This window comes from Hydra viridissima, unplaced genomic scaffold (genome assembly GCF_058129835.1).
Source record: "Hydra viridissima isolate aposymbiotic clone 2 unplaced genomic scaffold, HvirCarnegie_v1 scaffold_5, whole genome shotgun sequence".
In the NCBI taxonomy this organism is placed as follows: Eukaryota; Metazoa; Cnidaria; class Hydrozoa; order Anthoathecata; family Hydridae; genus Hydra; species Hydra viridissima.
In genome coordinates this window covers 3,056,803-3,083,501 of record NW_028324304.1, presented here as the reverse complement: position 1 = coordinate 3,083,501, position 26,699 = coordinate 3,056,803, and the positions used below count along the sequence as shown (strand labels likewise).

Below are 26,699 nucleotides of genomic sequence, written 5' to 3'. Positions count from 1 at the left end.
TTTAATTGTTCTGATTTTGCAACTTCCCCATGAGTACCCACTATTTTTTTTTTCTGAAATCACTGAAATAAAGTCTAATAAATTAGCAGAAAAAAAAGTTTATTAAAACCAGCGTTAGTCCTTGGTTACCGGTGGTTTGCAGTGGATGCATATTTTCCTAAGATTTAGCCACAGCCATTTTTAGAAGTCTACAATTTTTTACTGATTTGTATCTTATCAGTAAATTTTAGAAAATTTGGAAGCCTACCATATTTAGAAACTAAAAAAATATGTTTTTTTACTTCTTATATTGCAGATTTTGTATATTAACTCATCAAAAATCAACTTTTTATATTTGCAAACAATTTTTTAGCTTTTTTAGGTAGCCATTATGGAAAAAATGTAACATTTGAGAAATCAATGTCAAAGTTTTATAAAAGTAAGTCAAGAGTTTTATACAATAAAAAAAACTAGAAGGTTTTCTGAAATTTTGTTTTTAAAATAGAGACCTTCAAAATATGAAGAAAACATGTTTTTGCTACTGAAGTTTTTATTTTTGGAAAAATCAGAAATTTCAAACGACTGTACCTTATGATCCACTAAAGATTTTATGCTGAAATTTTCATGAATTGCTTTTCTCATTGACATTAACAAACCCACTAAGTTTCATCAAAATCTGAGGGGGTCCATGTTGGACCTTGGTCCAGTTGGCATGGAATGACTCATGTTTTTAAATAACAACATTTTATACCAACAAATGATAATATACTGAAGTAACAGTAAATAAACACTTTTAGAGAGTAATAGGAGATTTGTAGGAGCTGAAAGTTAATCAGTCAACTGTTTGTCAAGTGGTTAAGAAAATTTCAATTCAAATGGCTAACAAAAGATATCAGTACATAAAGTTTCCAACAGAAGCTGATTTTTCGATAAATCGGCAAAAGTGATTATAAGTTTTCATGGATATCTGATTTTACTATTAAATACAAACTTTAAAATTTTTTTACATAAAGAAAATATTTATATTTATCAACCATTATTTAGTTTTTACCAAATTCAAGGATTCCCAGGATGTATAGAAGCAATTGATGGAACACATTTTCCTATAATAGTTCCTTGTGGAGAAAGCGCAAAAATATAACGAAACAAAAAGGGATTTTTTTCTTTGAATTGCCAGGTCATTGCAGGTGCTCCAAAAGAAATTTTATCTGCTTATATTCAATGGCTTGGAAGTGTTTAGGATTCATTTGTTTTTGCTAACTCAGCTATTAAACAAGTTTTTGAAGCTCGCCAACATGTTCATGTTTTAAGTGATTCTGGCTATCCTTCTAAACAATATTTAATGACACCTTTTTTTAACCCAAAAATGAAAGTGAAATCAGATACAATTACAGCTTAAGAAGTACACGCATGTTGAATGTTGTTGTTGAATATTGTTTCGGAATATCAAAAAAATGATACCCTTGTCTTAACATTCCCTTATGAACAAAACTGCAAAACTCCATAGCTATAATAATATCCTGTTTTTTGCTTCACAACATTGCCCTTCTACAAAATGATTGTTGTGGAGGCAATGAAATACAAAATAGTAATCAAGACTATGGTGCTGAAGTATTCACAAGAGATATTTTTGCATAAACAAAGAGGAATCAAATTTTGGGCTGATCTTTTTTTTTTAAATTTTGTCTGATTATGGATAAAAAAAAATTGGGTCTGATTATGGATAAAGGTCTAATAACAAAAACACTATTTGCAAATATTTATACTGCATATTGTTACAAAAGAATTACATTTTATATTTCAAATTAGTATTATATATGAAAAAAACAATTTCACTAAAAAATAAAATTTGGATCTGATATTGTTTGAAAATAATAATCCTCACATAGAATAATTCTGTTGTGTTGCTTTTTTAAAACTTTGTAAAAATTTTAACCGTGAAAATTTTGTTTTGGATAAATTTCCATTTTAATTTCATGTTCTTTTTTTTGTATTATTGATTTTTCTGGAGTAAGTTTTTCTTTATATTAGCTAACTCTATTTGTTTTTGCATTAGTTCTTTATCAAGATCATGAACTTCATTATATTGCTTTTTTGCATTTTTTTTACTAAGAGATTTTTGTTTAACGTTAAACTTTGTTCTTTTTCATGTGTTAATGTGCACGATGCTATCAATGGTTTCTTAAAAGTTTTCTTTTCTGTTTCTATAAGTGGCCCAATAATTTCAGAAAACCTGTCTCCATATGTGATCTCTATTGATTTACATATGTAAATGGTATATATGTGTGTAGTTATACATTTGTGTAGGTGTATATATATATATGTACATATATATATATAATTAAAAACGATAAAGAAAAAACTTTTATTATGGAACTTTAAGTTTCATGCCTAACGGCAATCATCAGCCATATATTACAGAATTAAAAGTTAAATATATATATATATATATATATATATATATATATATATATATATATATATATATATATATATATATATATATATATATATATATATATTAGGGCGGGCCATTTTGTATGGAGCCAAAAAATTCGATTAGAGCTGCCCCCTAGTATGATTCTACGGACAATTCTGAGCAACTTTGGTGAAGGAACCATAGGTCTATCTCGATTTTCGAGTCTCCCACTTTTCAAAACATGATTTTTTCCCATAACATCGTTTTCATTCAAAATTCGATTTTTTATTCATCGTTATATTATCTTTTTTATGTGCATATGGGGGGTTTTTGGGGTCGAGAAATTCATTTCTGATCTTGATTTTTACCTATGACCACCGCCAGAGGGCGTTTCATGCATATTTTAACTATTTTTCGTCTATTTTCCGAGAAAAATTACAAGTTTTTTGGTAAAATTGATCTTTATTTTATTTTTTTCAACAGAAATTCAACCTAAAAAATAAGAACATGTGTAAAAAATAAAAAAAAAGTGAATTTAGTGGAAGAAAAGCGAAACAAGTTATTTTTGAAAGTCTTTCTTGCTTTCAAGTCTGGGGTATTTTGCACGGCTTTCCGATGAAACTGCCATAACACTGTGTCGACTTTTTTCTAAAACATGTTTAGAAACGCTTACCAGCAATTGAACATGTCTTTCCGTTGCCTGTATGTGTAGCGGAATTCTTGGATCAGGCAATGGTGGATGATCGTATTCTAAATATTGTTCCAAATGATCATACGTAATGCTATGCGTAAACGGTGGTTCGAATAAGACATCATCTTTATTTAAATCAATCATATTCGTATAATCTGTACAATTGAAGTTTATCAAAGGTTTTTGATAAACTCTAAGATGTCCCGGGTCGTACAGATTTCTTCGGTATTGTAAAATTTTCTTGATTGCGATGTTTCGTGTCTCTTTATTCATCAAATAACATAGCTAACAAAATATTTTCGGAATGTGCGTAATATGAGTTGTCTTTAATGACATTATTCTCAACTCCGCGTAGATTTGTATCCAAATATTGTGTCCAACGAATGAATTTGTAAAATAATACACTACCGAAGACCACCGAATTATAGTACTTGATGTTGAAGTGCATCGGCACATAAACTTTCATTATGTATGTTGCCAGAATTTTCAAATTCCTTGATGGATTTTCAGTTGACACATACAACCGCAACAATCTATTCGCCTTGGTGAGCCAACGTGAATGTGGTATTGGTCCTGGTTTAATGTGAGACAAATCCGCAGGAATAACACCATTTGAAATTGCATTGGCCATTTTGTATAAGTACTTTGAATCGGTGGATAATTCAAATGGATCTAAATCAGGTGGCATGTTCTCTAGCACGATATCTCAAATTCATGTACAAGCTGAAATAAAAGAAATTAGATGAACTAAATGCAATTTTACCATTTAATAATAGAAAAAAATGATGAGAAAAATGACAAATGATACATACCGGAAGATTTTCACACGTTTCAATTTGTTTGCCCAACGTTCCGGTTGTTGTTCGTGGTCCAGTGGTCGATGATCTTTCCAAAGTGTCAAACAAATGACGAAATGGCAGCTCGTTGAAGTGCAGAAGGCACACAAACCAATGCAGCGGTCTATTCAAATGCAATTCAAATCGACGCAAAATCCCATTTCTTCCGCCAGTATTTGTTGGCTCACCATCACAGCATATGCCGATTAATGCATCGAGAGCAATTTCTTTTTCGACGAAAAATGCATTCAATGTCATCAATTTGTGTTCAGCATCTTCATTTTTGACTTTTGTGTAGCCTATCAATTGAGAATTTGGTTCCTTCAAAACAACTAGATGTGGTTCTTTCACGATCCTTGCATGGAACTTCTCATCGATTTTTTCCATTGGTAAAGCATCATTTTTTCGGCCGTCGAATGAAAATGCTATCAAATTGGATGCATCATACTGCTTAAGAAGCAATTCTTGTCTGCATTTGGCTTTTTCTCGACGCACTTTATTTTTTTCCCATGTTCATCTTTTACGTAAATGCCTTGCATAAGAGATGTTGCGAGTGCTGCTGCTACTCTATCAGACACACCAAATCGATCACACATCGCAGCGAAGTTCAAAGCATCGTATCTGGGAGTATACGGTCCTTGTATCACTGGCGGAACATCTTGTGGATTTGTACTTGGCTCATCTCTATCAGTACTTGGTTCATATGCTAATTGGCTCTCTTCAACACTTGTTGATACCATTGTTGACGTTGGTGCTGGCTCTTCGAATTCCAGTTTCGTCAATATTCTGACAGTAGACTGATCTTGCATGAACTCTTTCAAACGATCTGGAATCAATCCACACGAGCATAATGCTGCCTTCAAGTCACATTGACAATTGCCGATGTAAAATAATTCTTTTGTAGATTGCACGAACGTTCTGAATGTGGCGATTTTTGGATGTTTCGTTTCGATTTGATACTTCTCAATCAATGTACCCAATTTTCTAACAACACTTTTTTTTGTTAGAATTCCAACATTAAGTTGACTCCAAATTTCAATCAATTTGTCTGTTACGTGCGGTACGAATGTTTTATACGAAAACATTTTGTTTTGCAGTTTAGCACGTTCGGTCAAGAAAAAAAAACATCTTAAAATATCCTGTTTCGTTGGCAGATTTAGTCCACTCAATCACAAGATGCACCAAAAACAGCAACATCGTGCGAAGGCAAATGCTTCAAATGACTTTCGGTCCTCGTTGATGTTGATGCGGTTTGCGATGTAGACGGCAATGCATTTGGATCCAGTGGCGTACCTAGGGTAAATAGCGCCTGGGGCAAACACCGATCTCGCGCCCCTCTTCCCCCACATAAAGTGCTTAATTACAATTTTTTAATAAATGATGACACAAACTTTATTTTATATAATATATTTATTTTATATTATATATTATTTCTTAATTCATTTTATATAATTCTCGCTTAGTGTATCGCAACCAAGCCTCTTTTGCGCCCCTTTCAGGCTGGCGCCCATGGCACGTGCCCTGCCTGCCCTACCCTAGATACGCCACTGTTTGGATCCATTGTATACTTTTACTAAAAGAATTCAAAAATAACTGAAATTAGTATATTTTAGAGCATTTGGTTTGAATATATTTTTTCCACCTACAAATTGGTAAATACACAATGGTAAAAATGCTAACAATTTTATTTACATTCAAATATCAAATTTTTATTTGAAACGAAAAACGAAGCTAAATAAATGACTCGAAGACGCTTTGTTTACAAAACATAAACAAAAAAATACTCTCATATAAAATGTTGTAGTAAATACGCACGATGATTATTATCTTTTAAGATTAATTTTATTCTCTTTTCCAAAACTGAAAATTCATGTGTTAACATTCGCAGATTTTTCTAGAATGAATGAGCAACGGAAACAGTATATAGTTGATGGCGAAATGTCAAATGACATTTCGCCCCTAAGGACCAGTTTGGTTTTCGGCCAAATATGTCGGTAATGATGTTTTACCAATTTTTTTTTTTTTAATAAATACGTTGTTGACTTGAAAGCAACAACAGTTTGTCGCTTTTTTTCTTACTAAATTCTTTTTTTTTTTAATTTTTTACACATGTTCTTATTTTTTAAGTTGAGTCCCTGTTGAAAAAAATAAAATAAAGATCAATTTTACCAAAAAACTTGTAATTTTTCTCGGAAAACAGACGAAAAATAGTTAAAATATGCATGAAACGCCCTCTGGCGGTGGTCATAGGTAAAAATCAAGATCAGAAATGAATTTTTCTTCCCCAAAAACCCCCTATATACACATAAAAAAGATAATGTAACAATGAATAAAAAATCGAATTTTGAATGAAAACGATGTTATGGGAAAAAATCATTTTTTGAAAAGTGGGAGACTCGAAAATCGAGATAGACCTATGGTTCCTTCACCAAAGTTGCTTAGAATTGTCCATAGAATCATCCTAGGGGGCGGCTCTAATCGACAAAAATTTTGGCCCGCCCTAATATATATATATATAAATAGATAGATAGATAGATAGATAGATAGATAGATAGATAGATAGATAGATAGATAGATAGATAGATAGATAGATAGATAGATAGATAGATAGATACATAGTATTATGTTGTATTAGCATTGAGAAAACTAATTTTGTTTAAAATAGTTTTCTCAGTATTTGTAAAAGAAACAATATTATTTTCATTGAAGTATTAGATAATGTACATTCTAGTATAGTATCATCCCCAAAAGGCGTCAAAAAAAGATTCTGTATTTTCTAGAACATTTCCATGTAATTTTATTCAAATGGAATCTGTTAAATTGGAGAAATCAAGAGATATTGTCTTGATCACTTGAGTGGTAGATATGACCAACCGTTGTTTACCTACAACTTAGGATTTGGAACTGAAAGTGCCATGATGAATTTATTTTTGTAATGAAAAATACATAGCAAGACCGTTTTTTTTTTTACTGTTGTTAACTTTTTATTTAATCGTGTATTATACAAATATCATTACACGAATTTGTTTCAGTAAAAGATTTTTCCCGTAAAAATAATCCATTGCTGCTATTGGTTGCGAAGTGCATTTTCCGATAAGCGCCTGAATTTAACGCCTCGACTATTTTTCAAGTTCGACTTTCTCAAGCACGAACTTGAAATTTTCAAGTCTCGTTTACGCATTCGCTCAAATCAAATTTTCAAATCTGACTTGATAAAGTCGAACTTGAGATTTCAAGTTGAACTTGACTTAAGTTCGATTCTTGCATTCCACCCTAAAGCTTTTGTATCCCTCCTATGGTTACAAAAGCTTTAGCTAGTCATTTACCGATGGAAAGTCAAAAACTTCAGCTGCAGTCATTTCCCAGTTGAAAGTGAGATATTGTTAAAAAATGAGTGATGCCATTAGAAACATACAGGTAGCAGTTGCTTTTTGTTTTTACACGTATTAAAGTATTTATTAAAATTTGTCTTTACATCGTTGCAGTACGAAGTTCTCGCATAGAAGTTTTTTATGGTTTTTATACGAAAAAGCGTTTTTGAAATAATCACCGGCAGATTTCAACATCGAAGTAAATATCTTGTGTTAATTCTTACGTTATGAAGAAACATTTTAATGACGTTTCAAATAAATTATAATCAAACCCAGCAGCCAAATTCACATACAGTTTCTGAAAAAACTTTACAACAAAGCTGAATCCAAAAAAATTGCGAAAAGAAATTTAAATGTTTGGTTTCGTAATAAGAAAAAAATACAAATAACGCTAAACGATTAAAAACCAGGTTCTTTGTTTCATCCTCTGATTCAAAATTATTATTTGTTTAAATACTTGTGAGAATTTTTTGAGCATTTTAAGTGACATCAATGAAAACAACGTCGGTGTTCTTACGAATAATATTTGTTTATATTTAATTATTAGAAGCATGTAATAAGTATACATCGAAATAATGTATTTCGCATATGTTTACAATTTATTATTCCCAAAAAAGTTGCTCTATGAGTTCTAAAGGATTCGCTCTGTGATAAAAAGAAAAGAAATATGGGTCTCGTATGAATAAGGGAGATCAGGCATTTCTGATTTGATGACGCATTTTCTTTAGAAGTTGTAATTTTTCTCTCTAATTATCTCTCTTTAATTATCGTTCTAGTATACTTAGTCGCAGATCAAATAAGTTATATATAAATTACATTACTCAATTTGCGATTTTATTTTTATAAAATCGTTTATTTATTTTTGTTGATGCTTTTTACTTAAAAAGCAACAAAAAGGAATATTTCGTATTTTGAAAACATATTGTCTAAAGTTACGATTCAAAATGGCGTAAATTAAAGGATTCAATATGGCGTTCAAACAAGCGCACATTATTCCAAATGTTGTTGCATGAAAACGTTTTGTTTCAAACTCCAAAGAATATAATATTGATCCCACAATAAATGGGGTCCAACATATAAAAAAGCTGATCACAAGAAACATCAACATCTTTGTTATTCGAACTTGTTTAAAATACTTTTTTACAGTAATTTTATGCAAATTTGCAGTCGTTGGCGAGTTTGTTAGAGGCTCAAAAGAAACGCTCTCTTTTATAACTTTATCATATTTGGCCTCTGAAGAAACTTCCGTGTTACAATTAGATAAGAATTCTTTCGCTTTTTTATTATTGAACTTCTCTGTTATAGAACGATAGCAATTTGACGAAACAGACATATCGTCAAATGATGATGACTCGACAACTGTCCGTTTTGTGATTTGAAATTGCGCTCTCGTAGCAATCTTTAGCCTTTTATTTTCGTGTTTATACAGCATAAAAAATATGCGGAAATACAGCACAGTTAAAAATATCAAAGGTATAACATATGCAACCAAACCAAGGACAATAGAGTAGGATAACGATTTTTTACCATTTATTGTGCAGAAGTTGGCGCCTGCTCTAAACTCACTCCAACCAATCAAAGGAGGGAAAGAAGTAATCGCTGAAAATATCCACACACAAACTATAATTTTAAAAGTCTTCTTTCTTGTGTAAAGAATTTTTATTTCATTGGCTTTAGCTACATTTAAGTATCTGTTGATGCTGATCATTACAAGAGTCCATATTGACGTTGTGCAGAAAAGGGAGTTTAAAAAGCCTACTGCGTCACAAACAAACGATCCCAACAGCCATTTTTGTGCAATTGTGGTCGATATAATAGTTGGTATACCACATACCGTAAATAAAAGGTCCGCTATCGCCAGATTAAATACAAAGTAATTTGTAACTGTTTGCAACTTCTTATTTCTTAAAATAGCAATTATAACAACCGAGTTGCCAAATACGCCAAGGATGACACAAAAAATCAAATAAACCATTTTGATTGTAATAACAGTCTTTGATTCTTTTACATCCTTATGATCAATTAATGCCATGGTTGGTGCGTAGAAAAAATTTTTTACTGAGAAATATAACCTAAAAGATGATTATCAATTTGTTTATCAAGTAATCAGGTTAACAGTTGTACGTAACTCAAACAGCATTATGGGTCTAAAGATAAAAAAAACGATAACTATTATTTGCAACTAGAAAGATTCCAAGTTTTATTCTAAGCTAAAACGTTTATGAAATTTTTATATTGTTTTGGGAACGCATGAGCAAACAACAAGTTTGAAAAGAAAACAACTCCTTAAAAATTATAGTTATTTATTCGATGCTGAAAAACAGTTTTTTTTATTGAAACATGAAAAATCCTTTGATAAATATTGTAACAAAATGTTATCGATCAATATCTGTATCACAGCCAAGTACAATACGCGCTAAGGTCATTTTCAGAGTACCTCGTTTTTTTTTGTTTGTTTTTTTGTTTGTTTGTTTATTCATTCGGTTAAAGCGCCTCAACCTGCGATTTTACGAGCTTCGTTTGTAATTCAGAAGCTGTAAATAGAACTGCTTTATTAATACCGAACTTTTTAGTTAAAAATTAGCACACTGTTACCAGATAACTTTTATTACTATCATTTAGAGCATCCCGCCATCAGACTAAGCGGGAATCTCGTACGAAATTTACGAGATTTACGATGGCGATGCATCGGTTTATACGCAAAAGTGCGTATTTGGATTATTTTCCATCGTAAAAGTACGCGACCGATGGGCAAAATAAAGTACGGTAACTAATCGGGAAAACCTTTACAGAAATTTTGGAAAAATAAAAACATCGAATTTCTTGCGAGGTTTCTCGAGGTACTATGTAATTCGATGATTTATCACGAGATTTCACTGTAAATGCGAAGTATTTCTAATAATACGAGGTATTTGATTAAATTGTGATGGTAATCTGTAAAATGAGTGAATTAACTGTAAAACCGATTTTCGCAAATTCCCTCCGCAATTAAAAATTCCATCGGAAATTTATTGGAAATTAGTGTCCTAAGGAGAGAAAACTAGTTAAACTATAAAAGCTGTAATTTGATTAAAGTTTTTATATTTAGTTGCTACAAACCTATTAGGGATAGCTATTTTACTTACTTTGAAGTAAAAAAGTTACTTTTAAACAAATATTACTTTATATAACTTAGATTAAATTATCAAATACATTTACATTTAAAAGTAATTCATTTTTTGAAAAGTAGCGTAGTAAAATAATATATTACATGTAAGAATTATTTACATAAAGTTAATTTTAAAAATGCGTAACTTTTACTTGTTAAAGTTACTTATTATTACCAGTAAAAGTAATTAAAATAAAAATGTTATCTACTTTTTCTTTGTCTATGTAAATCAATTTAAAAGTAAGTCAGGTGAAAGTAATTTACTTTAAAAAGTAATTTGGATTTAGATGGTTTGCGAAATGTAAATAAAATGTAAAAAAAAAAAAAAAAGATTTAATCTTTTTATTTTCCGATATTTTACGATGGATTGTGGTGGCTTGTAAAATTTTTCTGTAATTTTGCGAAAACCTCGTAATTATAGATAAATACATCGGAAATATCACAATATTACTAGTTTACACTGTAAATACGATTTATTGTGAAATTACGCGAAAATATCATATACGATGATGCGTAAATCTCGAAACATATCGGAGAGTGCGTGAAATTCTCCGCATCGGCCTCAGACTACATCGCACCCCCGATGTGATACCATTCCTCACCGTCGTATCCCATCGGTGTCACCTTTATAAACTATTTCTCACATCGGAATTTACGCATTTACACAATTTCCGATGGCTGGATGCTCTAGCATCATTCGCTCATTGGTATAGGAGAAGGGGGGAATAATGTGTTATGTTTGCACTTATGCTTTTTCGCAGTTAATTGGTACATATTCATCGCGTTTTTTCTATAAAGCTATATTTACACTGACAAGGTCACAACTATGTATTTATGATGCCATTTGCATTTGAAACTTTGTTTTTAATACATTTACTAATGTTTAAACAACCGTTTAAATATTATAAAGCTATTTTTATTCAAAACCGATGGAGAAATTCCAATCAATACAGGGTCTTCAAAAAAGACTGGCGCCAAAAGATTTTTTTGTTTAAAGCATACAAGTATATTTTATTATGTTATCGAACCGATAATAACATAAATCAATAAAAAAAAATCACGGTAAGACAAAATTGACTCAACAAAACCAAACACCAAAACTAATATTTAAAACATTCTCCGCATGTTTTTTTTTTTTTACATGCTACACGTTTTTTTTTTTTGCGTGCCAACACGTTTCTTTTGCCTCGGTTTAACAAGATAGATGTAAGTTCTAGTTGACACTTCAACTAGAATTTACAGCTCTCTTGTTAGGGTACCATGAATTACTTGAACTTTATCTAAACACTCTCCAAATCCTGTCTAGTTTTCGTTTTTAGACTACTTTTTGACTAGCTTTTGTTTTGTTTTTTCCATCCTAGCCCAAATAGATTTAATTGGTTTTAAGCTTAGTGTTTGATCTAAAATTTATTTCATTTTTTGCAATTCAAGCGTTTTTTTAATCAGAAACGCGTTTCTGATTAAAACGCGTTTTTCATGGCTTTTATTTAAGATTTTAATTTAGCTCTCACTTGACGAAATATAAAAGCCTGTTGTCACACTGATGATTTCACTGTTGATTTTTTTTTGACCTTCCGGATCATGGATGACGTTTTATACCACCTTTCGTTTTAAATATTTTCTCAGTTTTTCTGACACAAAATCTCGGAAACTAAAAATCTACTTGCTATTGCTCTGTAACTTATTTTGGAGCGAGTCTTCATGTTTTGCTCAATTCTTTTTTTACTTACTTCTATGCATCTAAACTTTCAAATCTTCTCAAAACCTCAGCAACAAAATTCTTAACAGCGACTAAACTGGTCATCAATAGAAAATATATGTAAACTTTATAACAAATAATCAAACTAGCATTTATTAATAAAAAGTTGAAGAAAAGTTGCTTTGAGAAGGAAATGTAACGGAAATCAATTTAAAACTTTGTGTTAATTTTTTTTTACAACATTTTCAAATGTTTTTTAGCTTCATAAAACTAAATAAAAAAATGAGTGAACTTGTGAACTTGCTGGTGTCACAGTAGAAAAATATTTTTCCTACTATGCAAAAAAAAAAGGTATGTTTTTATGAAATTTTTTGTTTGTTTTGTTCTTAAAAAAAGGATCAACAAACAGTTTTATTGCGTTTATTTTTGGAAACTGCTGAATAAATAATAGGCGAGAGGAGTGAGCATTGGTACACAGGCAAGTATTCAGCCGTTTTAAATCAATTTCAACTTTTGAATGCACATACCAAATGTTGTTTATAATCACTTCTTCCACAGAAAATATTGTTAGCTTTTAAGCATTTGTTACCTGTAAATTTACCTTTTGTTTATTTTGCCGCTACGTTGATTTTTTTATGTTTAACTGTGCGCATGGTGAACAAATTAAAGCATCAACACTCTTTTTTAGAGTGTTGATGCTTTAATTTGTTCAAATTTAAGTTTAAACCTAAAACTCAAAAAATTAAAAATTTTTTAGTACATAAAAAGATATTTCATTTCAAAGCACTCACTCGTAGAGGCTGAGGACTGGTACAATGAAATTGGGAAAAATTGGTGCACAATTTTTGACATCTGTTTTGTAGATTACATATATACTTGGTACAGTGTGGTAAAATATATCTTTTACAACGTGGCTCTTATTCTCAAACGCTTCTCTAATTCTTTCATACACTATGCACCTATGCAGTGTAAATATAAATGTTTAAATACTGGCAATTTAAATAAATTCTCCATATGTTTCTTGATATGTTACAAAATATTTCGTTGGTTTTAAAATCTGTTTTATCTTTCTTTCAAATTGCGCTTTTTTTGATGAAATTTCTTATTGTAATAATGTAAACACGTTGTGTACCAATGCTCCCCATGTGAGGGAGCATTGGTACAAAAAAACTATGTTTAAAAAAATTCAAAAGTATTATACTTAACCATTAATATTTCTGAACATAAGTTATCTTAAAATGCTGCTAACACATTTAAAAAATGGCTAAAATTATTTACTTCCGATTTTTTCTGAAGTTCTTTTTGTTTTTTTATTTCTTTTCGAAATGTACCAATGCCCCGACCTCTCCCCTGTAGAAATTGGTTCAATACTAAAGATTATTCATATCACCTTTTAAATTATGCGTATAGTTTTTCTGAACATAAATTATGTTAAAATTTACGAGTATAGTATTTTTTTAAAAAAAAAACAAAAAAAAGCTACACTCTTCGGATAATTTTGTCAGCCATGAGGACAGTTTGAGAACATAAGTAAAAAATAAATAGTGTAAATAAAGTATAACGATAGTTTGAGAATATAAATAAGTAAAAAAGGAAAAAAAGTGCAAATAAAATTTGAAATTTGCTGAATGCTTTTCAACTTCCCGATTAACTTCTCCAACTCTCATTTGTGGGAAAAAGAAGAGCTTTATAATGACAAATAAAAAAAAAAAAAAAACTTCCAGCATCTTTCTGTCATTTTTCATAGAACTCCTTTTTTGAAAAAGAACACACACGATTTGAAAAATTAAATTAGAAAAAATTGTCCAACGTGATAAATTAAAAACGTAAAGTAAAAACGATGTAGTGATAAATTTTAATAACATGCTTTAACACATGCGAAAACAAAAAGCAACTGCTACCTCTATGTTTCTAATAGCGTTACTCACTTTGTAAAAACATTTCACTTTCAACTGGGAAATGACAGCAGCTGAAGTTTTTGACTTTTCGTTGGTAAATGACTAGCTAAAGCTTTTGTAACCAAAGAAGGTGTACAAAAGCTTTAGCTGCAATTATTTCCCAACGATTCCCAACGAGCTGAAGCTTTACTAAACCTCAAGTTTAAACCATAGATAAAACTTACAATATTGAAAACTTATTAAAGTTAAGTAATCCGATGTGACCAATCAAATGTATTCCACTAAATGTATACATAAACTCTGATGGGATATTAATAGGAAAGGAATGAGAAAGTTTTATTTGTTCTGAAATTTTTATCTCTAAGTAAAAAAGTTTTTTATTAAGTTAAATAAGTTGTTATCACCAGAAATCAGCTTTTTGTTTAGTTTATATTTTTCTTTTATATATATCTTTGGTCCCGGGTAGAAAGGGCATAAGTCAATTTGACCAACTTTTAGTGACAGCAGTATCAATGTTTGAAAATTCCTACGTGTAAGTTCGGGTTAGGGATAAATATTTTGTAATATGAGTAATATTCGTCACTGATTTATGCCAAATGGACCAAAAAATTCTAACCTTTCTATTTTAATGTAGTTTTTCAAAACATATTCTAACACGCTTCTAAACACGCATTACTTTTTTTTTTTTTTTTAGTAAAATGATAAATGAAATTAAAAGGTACTCACCCTCTAAAGTAAAATCCATCTTAGTAACATCCATGACAGCAGCATCCATCCAAAAGTTTGATTCTTTTCTTAAACCTAGAGGAAAGACTTACGAAATTTTTGTGAACGTTATGATTAAAGACTAAAATTACGTGCGTTCGTAAAATTAAATGAACGTTATTAACGATATCAATAAAATTGCAATATTGAAATTCCGACGAGTAATTGATTCAACTAATTCGCAACTTCAAGTAATGTGCTCGAAAGGATCGTTATAGCTTACATAAATCAATGAAATTTGCTCGAAATTTCCGTTTAAAATTAAGACAACCATCGATTAATTTATTACGATCCTTACTATTCTTACAATTACAACTGACGAAGATTTTTCTACAAACCCATTCGGTACTGACGTACTTTTAAAGAATGTTATACACATAGACTAGAGCAGTTTTACTTTTATTGAAGTTGTTATAAAAATGTTTAGAATTTTAAACTATGGAAAAAATATTAAATTTGTTTGCACATGGATCTTCTAACAACAATCACAACTCCTCTGTTGCAGAGTACAGAGACTGAAAGGTGTTTTGAGTAGCAATTGCTCCTTTTTTACATTCATTATCATCCGAGACCTCAGTGTTTCCTTTCTCCTACGAGTCATCAATTGGAACCTAACCACCCAGCAAGCACACAACGTTGAAATAACGTTGATCAACGTCGATCAACGTTATTTCAGCGTTGTTTCAACGTTGTGTGCTTGCTGGGCACCCTCGCTGCCCTTACCAAACCACGCCATATGGAGAATTTTGACATGTTAATGACACCAGGACTGTAGGAATTTATTTGAAAAAAATGTAGGTAAGTTTCGTAACTTACGAATATTTACGTTCACGAATCGTAAATAACGATTAAAATAAAAATAAAAAAAGATTAATTTCATTATTAATATCTCAATAAATTCAATAAACTTAGCGATATTAATAAGACTTTTAAATCTCTTTTTTTTTAAATGAGAACTGATCTGGTATGTGAAGCACAATTTTGTGAACAAATAAAATAATATAAAAAACACAATTTATAGAAAGATCCATATCGTTATTTATGAACTTTAACACAAATTATTAACGGAAGTTTTGTAACTGACGTAAGATACAAGTTATTACGATTGAATCTTACAATTAATTTCGTTAGTTAGAATATGATTGTAAATTACAAATCAAATAACGACGTTTTTTACGAAAAAAATTCAATTAACTTATCGATTTTCGGAATATCAAAATTTTCCTCGTTCTCGATTAAGCTGACGCAATTTCGTTTTATCGCAATTGCAAGTCTCTTCTCCACTTAAAATCTTGTTAAATGGTATTAAAAGCGCTGTAAAATTGTAACTAAAGTTTCTCATAAAGCAAATTACCTTTTCACATCACTTTAAATACTTATCACTGATTGCTCTGGAATTTTTTGTTGTAATTAATACTGAAGTAAAAGTAGTTCCTCGGAAACCGCTTAAGTCAAAAAGGGAAATGGCTAAAGAGTTCTCCGCGAATGAAAGAAATTCGGCTTGCTTGAAAAGACAAGCCAAGGCCAGGATCAAGTAAAACACGTTATTTTCTCCAATGTCAAAGTGAAAACTTTTGAAAGACCAAATTTTATTTGATTATCTGTTAGACAGGAAGGAAAACCTAAAAATTTTGAAAACGTGAATTTTTTCCCCCTGTGCTCTTTATTTATGAAACATTTTTGTTTAAAATTTCATGTTTAAAATTTTTTTCAACTTTTCTCTCCAATGATGTTTTTTTGTTTGCAAAAAAAAAGAGTTAAAATGGGGAGTTAGTGTGAAATTGAAGTTTTTTATTTTCATAAAAGACTTAAAATTAATGTAAGGAAAAAAAAAGACAATTGCTTTAATTATAAATTACGATGCGGTTTTTAGTTAAAAGAAGTGACTTTTTGACACTGACTTTTTGATAGAAGCTTTTGTTACCTGAAATGATGAGACCATACCTAAAAGCACGTCCAAGATGTAATACCATACCCAAAATGTTGCAAAAAATTCAATTTTGGGGGTTTTATCCTTAGTGCAACAAAAGCTAAATTTCAGCCTTTGGTTAAAGAAGAAAACATATTTTGATTGTATGTTTTTTTTGAAGAAATAACACAGGATTTTTTATTTAGTTGATATGAAAGATAGATGAAAATTTCTATTGATCTTAACAAGGAAAAATTTTTCAGTTTGTTTTGGTATTGCATTAATTTAGATATAAATGAAACACTTTTTCATTTATTTTGTATCAATATTTGTAAAAGTACTTCTAGTTCTAATTTCAATAAAGTTTACTAATACTAGGGTTAAAGTTTGGAAAGAAACTTTAAGGTTGACCAGGCCACTTGAAAAGTGGTCAGGTTAGCGAAGAATAAAATGTCGAAAAACATAAAACGGGAAGAGAAAGTGGCTAGCTCCTTCGACCTTGTAATACACAAAATATATGTTAAATAATAGTAACAATGAGATTGATTGCTTGTTGAAAACAGCTTTATTAACTATTTAATTCACAAAACATAAATGTTAAATTTTTAAATTTGTGGATAATCATTTTTGTACACAAATTAATCGACAAAGACGCTTATGGAACTCTTTATTAGTGGTCTATTTTATAAGCATTATAACTTGTTTTGAACTATAAAAAACCGCTTTCTCAGGTTATAATATATTTGGCCTTCAAAGCTAATTCATATTTGTTCTTCGAGTTCAATGCAACTAATATTAAAAAATTCAAAGATGATTTGAAATGTTTTAAAACCCTGTGTCTTCAAATAACAAAAACTTGTAAACAAATATTTACTTTTAAAATATTAGAAAGCGCAAAACGATTAAAGTAAAATCAGAAGGTTGTGTCTTTGCTTAGTGGAACACAGGTATTCTTATTTTGCAGGATTTTAGTATGAATTTAAATATTTCATGTGTTTGTATTGAATGGATTAATTTTATATATTTGAATAAAATTTTGCAATAAAATTTTAAAGTTGCACAAAGTTGAAAAAAGAGAAAAGTTTCAAATGTTAAAAATTGTATAATATAATAATAATAATAGTATAATAAATATAGGCAACTTAAATTTCAGCTGAAATACACATCTCAATTACTCAACTCAAATGTAAAAAAAGTACATTTTTTCAAAAGTAGATACGGTGCTTTATTTGGATAAAGGATCACATGGCCCAACAGCCCAAAAACAACAAACACAAAGCGGCGCCAAAACTTCTCTACATGTTGAGAAAATGATAGGGCAAAATTGAAAATAGTATAACAAAACAGATGTAGTGGAAACACACATATTGGAAGACTTTAGTGTCTACACAAATGCAATTTTATATATTTTAGATATTATAGATATATAATGTTTTTAATACTGTGGTATTTCATATTACATCTCCATATTACCCTTATTATTACATAGCAATTACCTAAGCAAATCATAATAATTCAGCATATATTTACAACAATATCGCATAAAAATGAAAGCAATTTTTAGACAACCATTTTAAATCAAAATCAAAGAGGTAAATAAAGTTAAAAAAAAGTCAAAATTATGACCTAATGTTTTAAATATTAAATTTATATTTAATAAATGTATTTCATAGATGTATTAAGAGGCGGACTCAGGTTTTAGTTTCAAGGAAACCCAAAAGGAGTAAACGGGGCACCCTCAATAAAGTTATTCCCTAACATCAATAAACGTATAAATTTTTTGTTCATTTTTCCATCGTCAAATAGTCTTAAAACCTAAAATGAAAAAAAAAAAAATGTCAGCAACCATTAAAAATATAATATATTAATATGGCAAAAAAAAATAAATTCTTTGTATTTTGAAATAGTCCAAAAATAAAAACTAAATATTTATAAAATAAAAGCGCTTTTAAATTTTTTCCAATATATTTTAAGTTGCATAAGTACATCGCATCTGAAGGCTGATGGGAGAGTTAGGCCAAACTTTTGTAAGTGAATCTTACGCGACCCCGGCAACAAAACTTATTAGATTTTAGATAGGAGGATGATGGAGGGGAGGGGGAGGTAGTGAAGTAATAGCAGACTAATGAAAGTTAGAGCTCTCTACTTATGATTTTACTTGGAGCTTCAAACTCCTGCATCCTATGAATCCTAGATTTTACAAACTACTTTAGCATTATTAAAACAAAACCTTCGTCTTTTTAATGTTTTGTTATTTATATATTCTATTAATAAATTTGTTTTTTCCATATATTCTACTTATATATTATATTTGCTAATTATATTTATGCTATTCATATATTCATTTGATTTCTAAAAATAACCTCAAACAGGTATAACGAATTTACAAAATAATTTATTTGCTTAAATCCCTGTTATACAGATACCAATTTCTAAAAAATCCTCATTTTTTCTTCTTTATGCAACTGATTAACTTTCATAATTTTCATTTTGTATTTTTAATCAAATAAAAAATATTTTTGAAATAACAAAACACACGGAGCTTAACATTTGTTATTTTGCAGAATAAAAAGTTAAAAACAACAATACTTTATACAGATAACAATTTCTAAAAAATTCAAAACTTTTTTACTTTAATTTGACCATTTCCAAAACAATTTTCTGTATGGTAAGCACACATCCCTCTGTTAATTTGTTAATACGCTCTGAAAAGTATTCCAAAATGTGAAAGCCCAAAATAAATTCATAATACCTACAGAATTAAAGTGGTGTTATTCGTCAATTACCATTCTTGCTGCTATTGCAAATTTTTTTCAACAATGTAGGGGAGGAGTACCGCGTTTTAGGAAACTTTTTCAAGGGTGGTGGTCTACCATTGTCTCCTTTGCATCCGCTACCGTGCGTATATACTATTAACGTGAGTAAGTTTAAAACGTGTAATGGGTTGTTTGCTTTTTTATATGAAATTTTTTTGGTCAAAATAAAAATGTAATATTTTTAATTTCAACTTTCACTTCCTTTTGTCATTATAAATTTAGCTGGATTAAAATTTATGAGCAAATGTAATTAAAACGTAAGCATTAGTAAAAAGATTTATGTACGGTATAAGTAAAAAATTAATACAGGGCGCTGCTTTGCGCATTTTTTGCAAAATGCGCAAAAAAATTTCATAACGGTTCTGCTTGGACGATTGTCACTTTAAGAACTCATTTTTTCCATGAATGTCAAAAGAGCTACTGATTTGAATGTTTTCATAACTATTTGTACTTTTCTAGAAATTATATTGTATAGTTCTATTGCTTATTACCTGGCCTTATAAAAAAAACACAGATGGTTCCAATAATACTAATATTTTTTTTTATAAGGTATTTGATAATTTACAGCAACATTTTTTAGTAGTTGGGCATTTTTAAGATTTACAATATTAAACCATCAAACTATTTTTTTTTTAAACAATTTTTTTGTAGGTAAAAATTAATTCAGTATTAAGGCTGATTAATAAGAATAATGAACTTCACAAAAGAAGGGATTGCATTCCCATTTAATATATGTTGCTGCAAATCAACCTGATTTAGTAGACAAGTATTAGATATGATCTGAAATACCCGTAATCCAATATTTATAAAAATTTTATGCCTTTGTGTGCAATATAATTGTTGCTATTGGCAACAGTTCACTGCTGATTAAGCCACAAAATTTACTCTTTGAAGTTTTGTTTTTCTTTTTACAAATTTTTTTCAAAAATTAAAAAAACATTTTTCTGAGTTTCTTATAAAAAAACATTTTTCTGAGTTTCTTATAAAAAACATTTTTCTGAGTTTCTTATAAAAAAACATTTTTCTGAGTTTCTTATAAAAAACATTTTTCTGAGTTTCTTATAAAAAAACATTTTTCTGAGTTTCTTATAAAAAAACATTTTTCTGAGTTTCTTATAAAAAACATTTTTCTGAGTTTCTTATAAAAAACATTTTTCTGAGTTTCTTATAAAAAAACATTTTTCTGAGTTTCTTATAAAAAAACATTTTTCTGAGTTTCTTATAAAAAAACATTTTTCTGAGTTTCTTATAAAAAACATTTTTCTGAGTTTCTTATAAAAAAACATTTTTCTGAGTTTCTTATAAAAAACATTTTTCTGAGTTTCTTATAAAAAATATTTTTCTGAGTTTCTTATAAAAAAACATTTTTCTGAGTTTCTTATAAAAAAACATTTTTCTGAGTTTCTTATAAAAAAACATTTTTCTGAGTTTCTTATAAAAAAACATTTTTCTGAGTTTCTTATAAAAAACATTTTTCTGAGTTTCTTATAAAAAACATTTTGTTTTGTTTTTTAGTTGTTTTTTTTTTTTATTATTACAAAAAAATATATATATATATGCTGGTGATTTTTTTGTTCACAAAATTTTATACAAAAATTGAAAAAAATTTCGTTGCCGAAATTTAGTTTAATATATTGAAAAATATACTAAAAAACTAATAAAAGCTATATACTAATAAAAAACAAGATTGCTTGGGTCAGTTAAATATATGATATAAAATAATAATAAAATAATAAAATGCCATAATAAAGCTTCCTAAAAATAATTTAACTTATTTCTAAATATTTAATCTTTTAAAACAAGTAAATATTTTAGGAATTTCTGAAATATTTAAAATCAATTTTATTAGGAAAAAATATAAAGAATTACAATTTTTTAGCGAGAAAAATTACTTTTATTAAATTGTACCAGACCATAAATTTGGGGTTAAGTCGTATTTTATATACGTACACTAAAAAGGTAAAAAAAACCTCTTTTATTGCGTATTAAAAAGTATTTAAAAAGTTCGTTTGTTTTCGTAATATTAGACCGGGTGAATAAAAATGAGCAACTGCTTTTACTCAGTAATTGGTCAGCTTTACGTGAATAAAAACTTCAGCAGTTTTCTTCATATTTTCATTCGCGTAAAGGTAAGCAATTTACTCAGTAATTGCTCAATTTTACGCGAATAAAAACTTAAGAAAAGTTGTTGAAGTTTTTATTCACGTAAAGCTGACCAATTACTGAGTAAAAGCAATTGCTCATTTTTATTCACCCGGCCTATTCTTTAACAAAAGAGTTTTGCAAAATCGAGACTTCAGTAAATTTTCAATTTTCTTTTAGAGAAAAAAATTTAATTTTAAAGTTTTTAAAAGTTTTTAACATGCAAAGTAAAAATTAGTGCTTTTTTTTTTTAAACTATGAAATGCTAATATCGTAAGCACATCGTTTTATTGTTAATTAAAATTTTCGATTTATTGTCTGGATTTTGATCTTTTATCATTGACTGTGACAAATGTTTAACAGTTTCAGAAAACCACCACACTGCCTACGAATATGCACTCCAATGTTTGAGTTGCTATCTTCTATAACTGAATCAGACACTGCTGATACAGAACCACCACTGCCATTCTGATCCACTAAAAGTTCTGTTTTGCTAATTTCTGTTATTAGGCGTTTTGGTACTTTACTTATTAATTAACAAACAGACAAATGTTTAACAATAAATCAATATCCAGATGATGTTATCGAATGTCAGATGATAAGTACAACCGAATGACCTCTTGACTTTAAGATACCATCTTATCACATAAGCTCGTCTTTTATCAGATAAAAATGTTGTAATAAGTGTGTCCATAATCGGCTTATAACTAATTTATTTCTATACAATATTTGTCAGTCAATGTTTAATAATAGATTGAAAAGGAGTAATCGATGGAAAAATTTGGCAACGTCCACAATTTGTAGACATTATTTTTTGGTAATGTCCAAAAAAAAAGTTAATAGAAGAACTAATAGCTTTTTTTTCATCAAAAATCATCTTTCAAAGCACTAAGTTATAGTCACAATGAACGGGAGAGAATGTCGATTTTACACAAAAAGACATCGCAAGAAGAAGCAGAAGTGGGTTACAAACACACTACTGTTAATTGGTCTAACCAATATAGAGAACTGTGTGAACAATGGCTCGAGGGAAATCCAAGTGAATTGACATTACCGGCCAGCTAGTTGTGATAAAAAAAGATGAACCAGATTTACCGGTAAAACGATGTTGGTAAATTTCGGAAAATAATGATTGTTCTGAAAATGATGTTCAAAAATGTGTAAAAATAGTTTAAAACAACCTAAATTTAATTAAAAATTAAATTATTCTTTTCTTATCAATTAAGCTGTAGTATGCTTTGCTTGAAAACTGATTCTGCTGGTTTAGTTATATCTAAACGTTTTTAAGAGAAGTTTTTACACTCTTTGAGAGATGGGTTTTACATAGATAACATTTAATATCAGATGGATGAGCATCGTATGCAAACATCGTTGTTGTGCACCAGGAGAATTTCCTCAACTGTAATATTTCTAATGTTCACACTGAAAATCTACTGATGCGAGCAAAAAAAAAAAAAAGCTTCGTCAACAGAGTGATTCAAGTGAAGTAATTCGCATTAGTTTAGAGAAATTCAAACAACAAGGGTTTGATTTTTAATGAGTTCCTTTAACTGGCGAACGAAGAGTTTTTTAACTAACTACCAATAAACTAAAAAAATAAGATAAAATAAAAAAAATTGAAATATCAACTTTTTTTATTAGGAGGTGTCTTCAAAAAGATTAATTTTTAAAATTCTTTTTAACTTTTTACAATTGTTGCATAATAACAATTAATGCATAATTATAGGTGTTGCATAATTATGGAATAATATTTTCTAATGCGCTTTGTAAACTAAGTACCCCGAGTTAGGTTTTTACATTTTTTGTTTACATACATAAAATATGAGTCAACCGCCTGCCGTGCCCACTAACTTCGATTGACGGTATCATTACTTGACAGTTTTCTATTAAGTAAAAATATATTAGCCAATATTGTTAAGAAATACTAATGCAAAAAACAAAATTGCTACTGCCGGTAGGTTGACATATAGATGAAATTAAAGTAAAAAACTTTAACATAAAAAATCGATAAAATGAATAAAAATATAAAAATAATAAAAATATATAACAAAAGATTGTTAAAAAATACATAAAAATTTTTTCGCCCTTTTAGTAAACTCTTCCGCATTGGTTTACTTTCAGGTGAATATTAAAAAGTTTCGCACTGTTAGGCGAGACAAAAATAGAGCAATAGTTACCATGACTATACTGTAAGGAACCATTTTTTAGTGATAAAGAACCATTTTTTAGTGGTTTGCAATGGAGGTGTAATTTGCTGAGGATGGAGTGTAATATTATAAAAAAAAGCAACCAAAGTTTGTCTTGTATTTATTGTCCCACAAAGCCTAACGTGGATTAATTAGCGTTTTCTTTCCTCAGTTCACAGAAGCTTTCTTTGAAGAAGAACAGTTTTTAAATTTTGATTTGAAGATTACTAATTTGATTAAAGAATGTTTTGCTTTGTTTTGTTTTTTTAATCTTTCAGAAGAAACTATTTTTAGTGTTTTTTAATTAATTTCTCTTGTTTGTTTTTTACATTTTGTGGTTAACAAAATTGGAGATTTTCTTGACGTTAGTCTTACGCGTCTCTCCTACATACGGTATATTAAGATTATGATATAAAACTTACGTTTCCAGCTTAGTGCGGATTAATGTTAAAAAGAAAACTTGTCGCTATAACTTGACGGATTATTTTGTATATTTAGTTATGAGGATGTTGGTAAAGCTGAACATGTTTATGGACGTATCAATATTTATGATTGCAATATTAAAAACTAAAGTTTATTTTTAAAATGGCGATTATTGACAATAGTGAGATAGAAAAAGCTGAAGTTGTTATTACGATTAAATCAATCTTTTTAACTTTATGCGTTTTGCTGGGTGTAATTGGTAACTCGGTAGTAATTATTGCAATAACAAAAAATCGAAAACTGCAAACTGTAACTAACTACTTTGTTTTAAATCTTGCAATAACTGATCTTTTATTCACTGTATGTGGCATACCAACAATTATTGTTACTACTATAGCGAAAAAATGGCTTCTGGGATATTTCGTTTGTGATGCGGTAGGTTTTTTAAACTCGCTTTTCTGCACAACGTCAATATGGACTCTTGTTATGATCAGTATCAACAGATACTTTAATGTAGCAAAAGCCAACAAAATAAAATATCTTTACACGAGAAAACGGACGACTGTTATCATCATTAGTGTGTGGACATTTTCAGTACTAATTTCAATACCACCTTTGATTGGTTGGAGTGGTTTCAAATCAGGTTCTAATTTCTGCACAATTAATGGTAAAAAATCACCCTCTTATTCTATTTTTATCGCTTTGGTTGCATATGTGGTGCCAATGATATTTTTGGCAAGTTTGTATTTGCGCATATTTTTCATGTTACATAAACACGAAAAAAATAAATTGAGGAGCAGCATGAATGCTGCCGAATTTTCAGAACCCACGGGAGCTAAATCGCAGTCGTTTGAAAACGTTTCTATTTCATCAGTTCACTATCAAGCAGTTGATCAACATCTTAGCTTCAATGATAAGAAAGTTCTTGATTACTACTCCAAGTATAAGATTGAAGACTCCTTTAAAAAATGTAACGACGAAGGTTTGCTAATGAAGAACAACATAGGGTCACAGAATCCAAACGCAAAAGAAAATTTGCGGAAGATTGCTATAAAAAAACACTTCAAAGAAGTTCGAGTTACAAAAATGTTGATGCTTCTCGTGCTTAGCTTCTTTATTTGTTGGACTCCCGTCTTTGTGGGATCGATGTTATATTCTTTTAATTTGATTCCGAAACGTTATCACGTGGCAACGTTTGGAATAATGTGCGCTTGTTTAAACTGTATACTCAATCCTTTAATCTACTCCATTTTAAATCGTAGCTTTCGGAAACACGTGATACAGATGTGGAAAACTGCTCTTCTGTGTCTTCTATGCAGAAAATGTCGAAATTAGGAATCTTCGAATCACAATAATTGTAATTGAAAGCATAACAAATTATTGAGAGAGACTGTGATTTTTTCGTTTGATTGCCAGCGTATATAAACTATTTAAAAATAATTATTTATGCAATTAGGTGAATATTTTCGATATATTTGGATAAGTTTAAAAAAAAACAACTTTGTCTTGTTAATAAATATGGAGTTGAGTAGTTTTTACAAATTATTGTTAAGGATTGTTAACCTTAATCCAAGATTTTATACTAAAGGCCATAATCCAAGATTTACCCTAAAGGCCCTAATCTAAATGAAAGTTAACTTTTTTTTAAATTGTAACTCTTTTAATTTTAAAAAAAACGGTTATTCTGTTAGTGTTTATACAAAAATTTCTTTGAAAATTTTTAAAAATTAAAGTAATGTTAGGAGTTTTATCGCCTGATCAACGCATGCGTAAGGTCAGGGACCAGGATTAACCTTGGACACTTAGGTGAGTAACGGTCTGGTGGAATATAAAACTCGGTACTTTCGAACAACTTTAATAAATTTGAGCAAATTTTTTTTTAAAATTATTGAATGAGAGGAAGAGAAGTATAGAAATCAAAATTTCCCACCTTCCTTTTTCCTCTTCTTCCTTTTAGGTGACTTTTATTGCTGATTCTCACATGAACTACAACTTGAAAGTAATGCTGATTTTGTTTTCTAGCTTGACTATCACGTTCAACTTTCGACTAATTTAATGTGGTTTTTAAACCGAGCATTAAAACAGAAATGCACAACTTCGGAAAGAAAACTTCTTTACCATACAATGCAAAACACTTTTTTGAGTTAAGTACCCGCCTTTTTCAAAAATGGCAGTTTTTCTCTTTTTCGATTTACATTATATGCAATGTTTTTTTGTTTTTTTTTTACTAGAAAAGAACTAGGTCAAATGAAAATTGTTTATGTGTTACATAGTATATTTACATGTTTCATTTTGACATTTTACTTCTTAAAGTAGTTGCTGATGAGTTTATTAGATCAACCAATACAAAGAAAGCATGTAATTGCACCATATGCATCCTATACTTTTCATATTACAGTAGACAAAACAGCGATTAG

At 29.4% G+C, this 26,699-nt stretch overlaps 3 protein-coding genes across 6 annotated transcripts; 1 reads left to right on the top strand and 2 right to left on the bottom strand.

The window, feature by feature from the left end:
* Window positions 1-2,991: 2,991 nt before the first annotated feature.
* Window positions 2,992-5,115, bottom strand: LOC149887989 (uncharacterized). Of its 2 annotated transcripts, none has more exons than XR_016452821.1 (2): window positions 3,902-5,115; window positions 2,992-3,812 (listed from the first exon to the last, which is right to left on the bottom strand). XR_016452821.1 is itself a non-coding variant. In XM_090088496.1 (2 exons), exons 1-2 carry the CDS (start codon window positions 4,310-4,312, stop codon window positions 3,783-3,785), a joined length of 441 nt encoding a protein of 146 aa, XP_089944622.1. In that variant the 5' UTR covers window positions 4,313-5,002; the 3' UTR covers window positions 2,992-3,782. The 2 variants fall into 2 exon arrangements, 1 of the variants encoding a protein (XP_089944622.1); XM_090088496.1 differs by having other exon boundaries at window positions 3,902-5,002.
* Window positions 5,116-7,809: 2,694 nt separating this feature from the next.
* Window positions 7,810-9,519, bottom strand: LOC145189303 (5-hydroxytryptamine receptor 1A-like). Its single transcript, XM_090088365.1, has one exon. It carries the CDS (start codon window positions 9,326-9,328, stop codon window positions 8,153-8,155), a length of 1,176 nt encoding a protein of 391 aa, XP_089944491.1. The 5' UTR covers window positions 9,329-9,519; the 3' UTR covers window positions 7,810-8,152.
* Window positions 9,520-12,414: 2,895 nt separating this feature from the next.
* Window positions 12,415-26,654, top strand: LOC149887988 (alpha-1B adrenergic receptor-like). 3 transcript variants are annotated; one of them, XM_090088383.1, is made up of 2 exons: window positions 12,415-12,494; window positions 24,358-26,654. In XM_090088383.1, exon 2 carries the CDS (start codon window positions 24,445-24,447, stop codon window positions 25,615-25,617), a length of 1,173 nt encoding a protein of 390 aa, XP_089944509.1. In that variant the 5' UTR covers window positions 12,415-12,494; window positions 24,358-24,444; the 3' UTR covers window positions 25,618-26,654. The 3 variants fall into 3 exon arrangements, with proteins under 3 accessions (XP_089944509.1, XP_089944508.1, XP_089944510.1); XM_090088382.1 differs by lacking the exon at window positions 12,415-12,494 and adding an exon at window positions 17,631-17,662; XM_090088384.1 differs by lacking the exon at window positions 12,415-12,494 and adding an exon at window positions 19,615-19,632.
* Window positions 26,655-26,699: the final 45 nt, after the last annotated feature.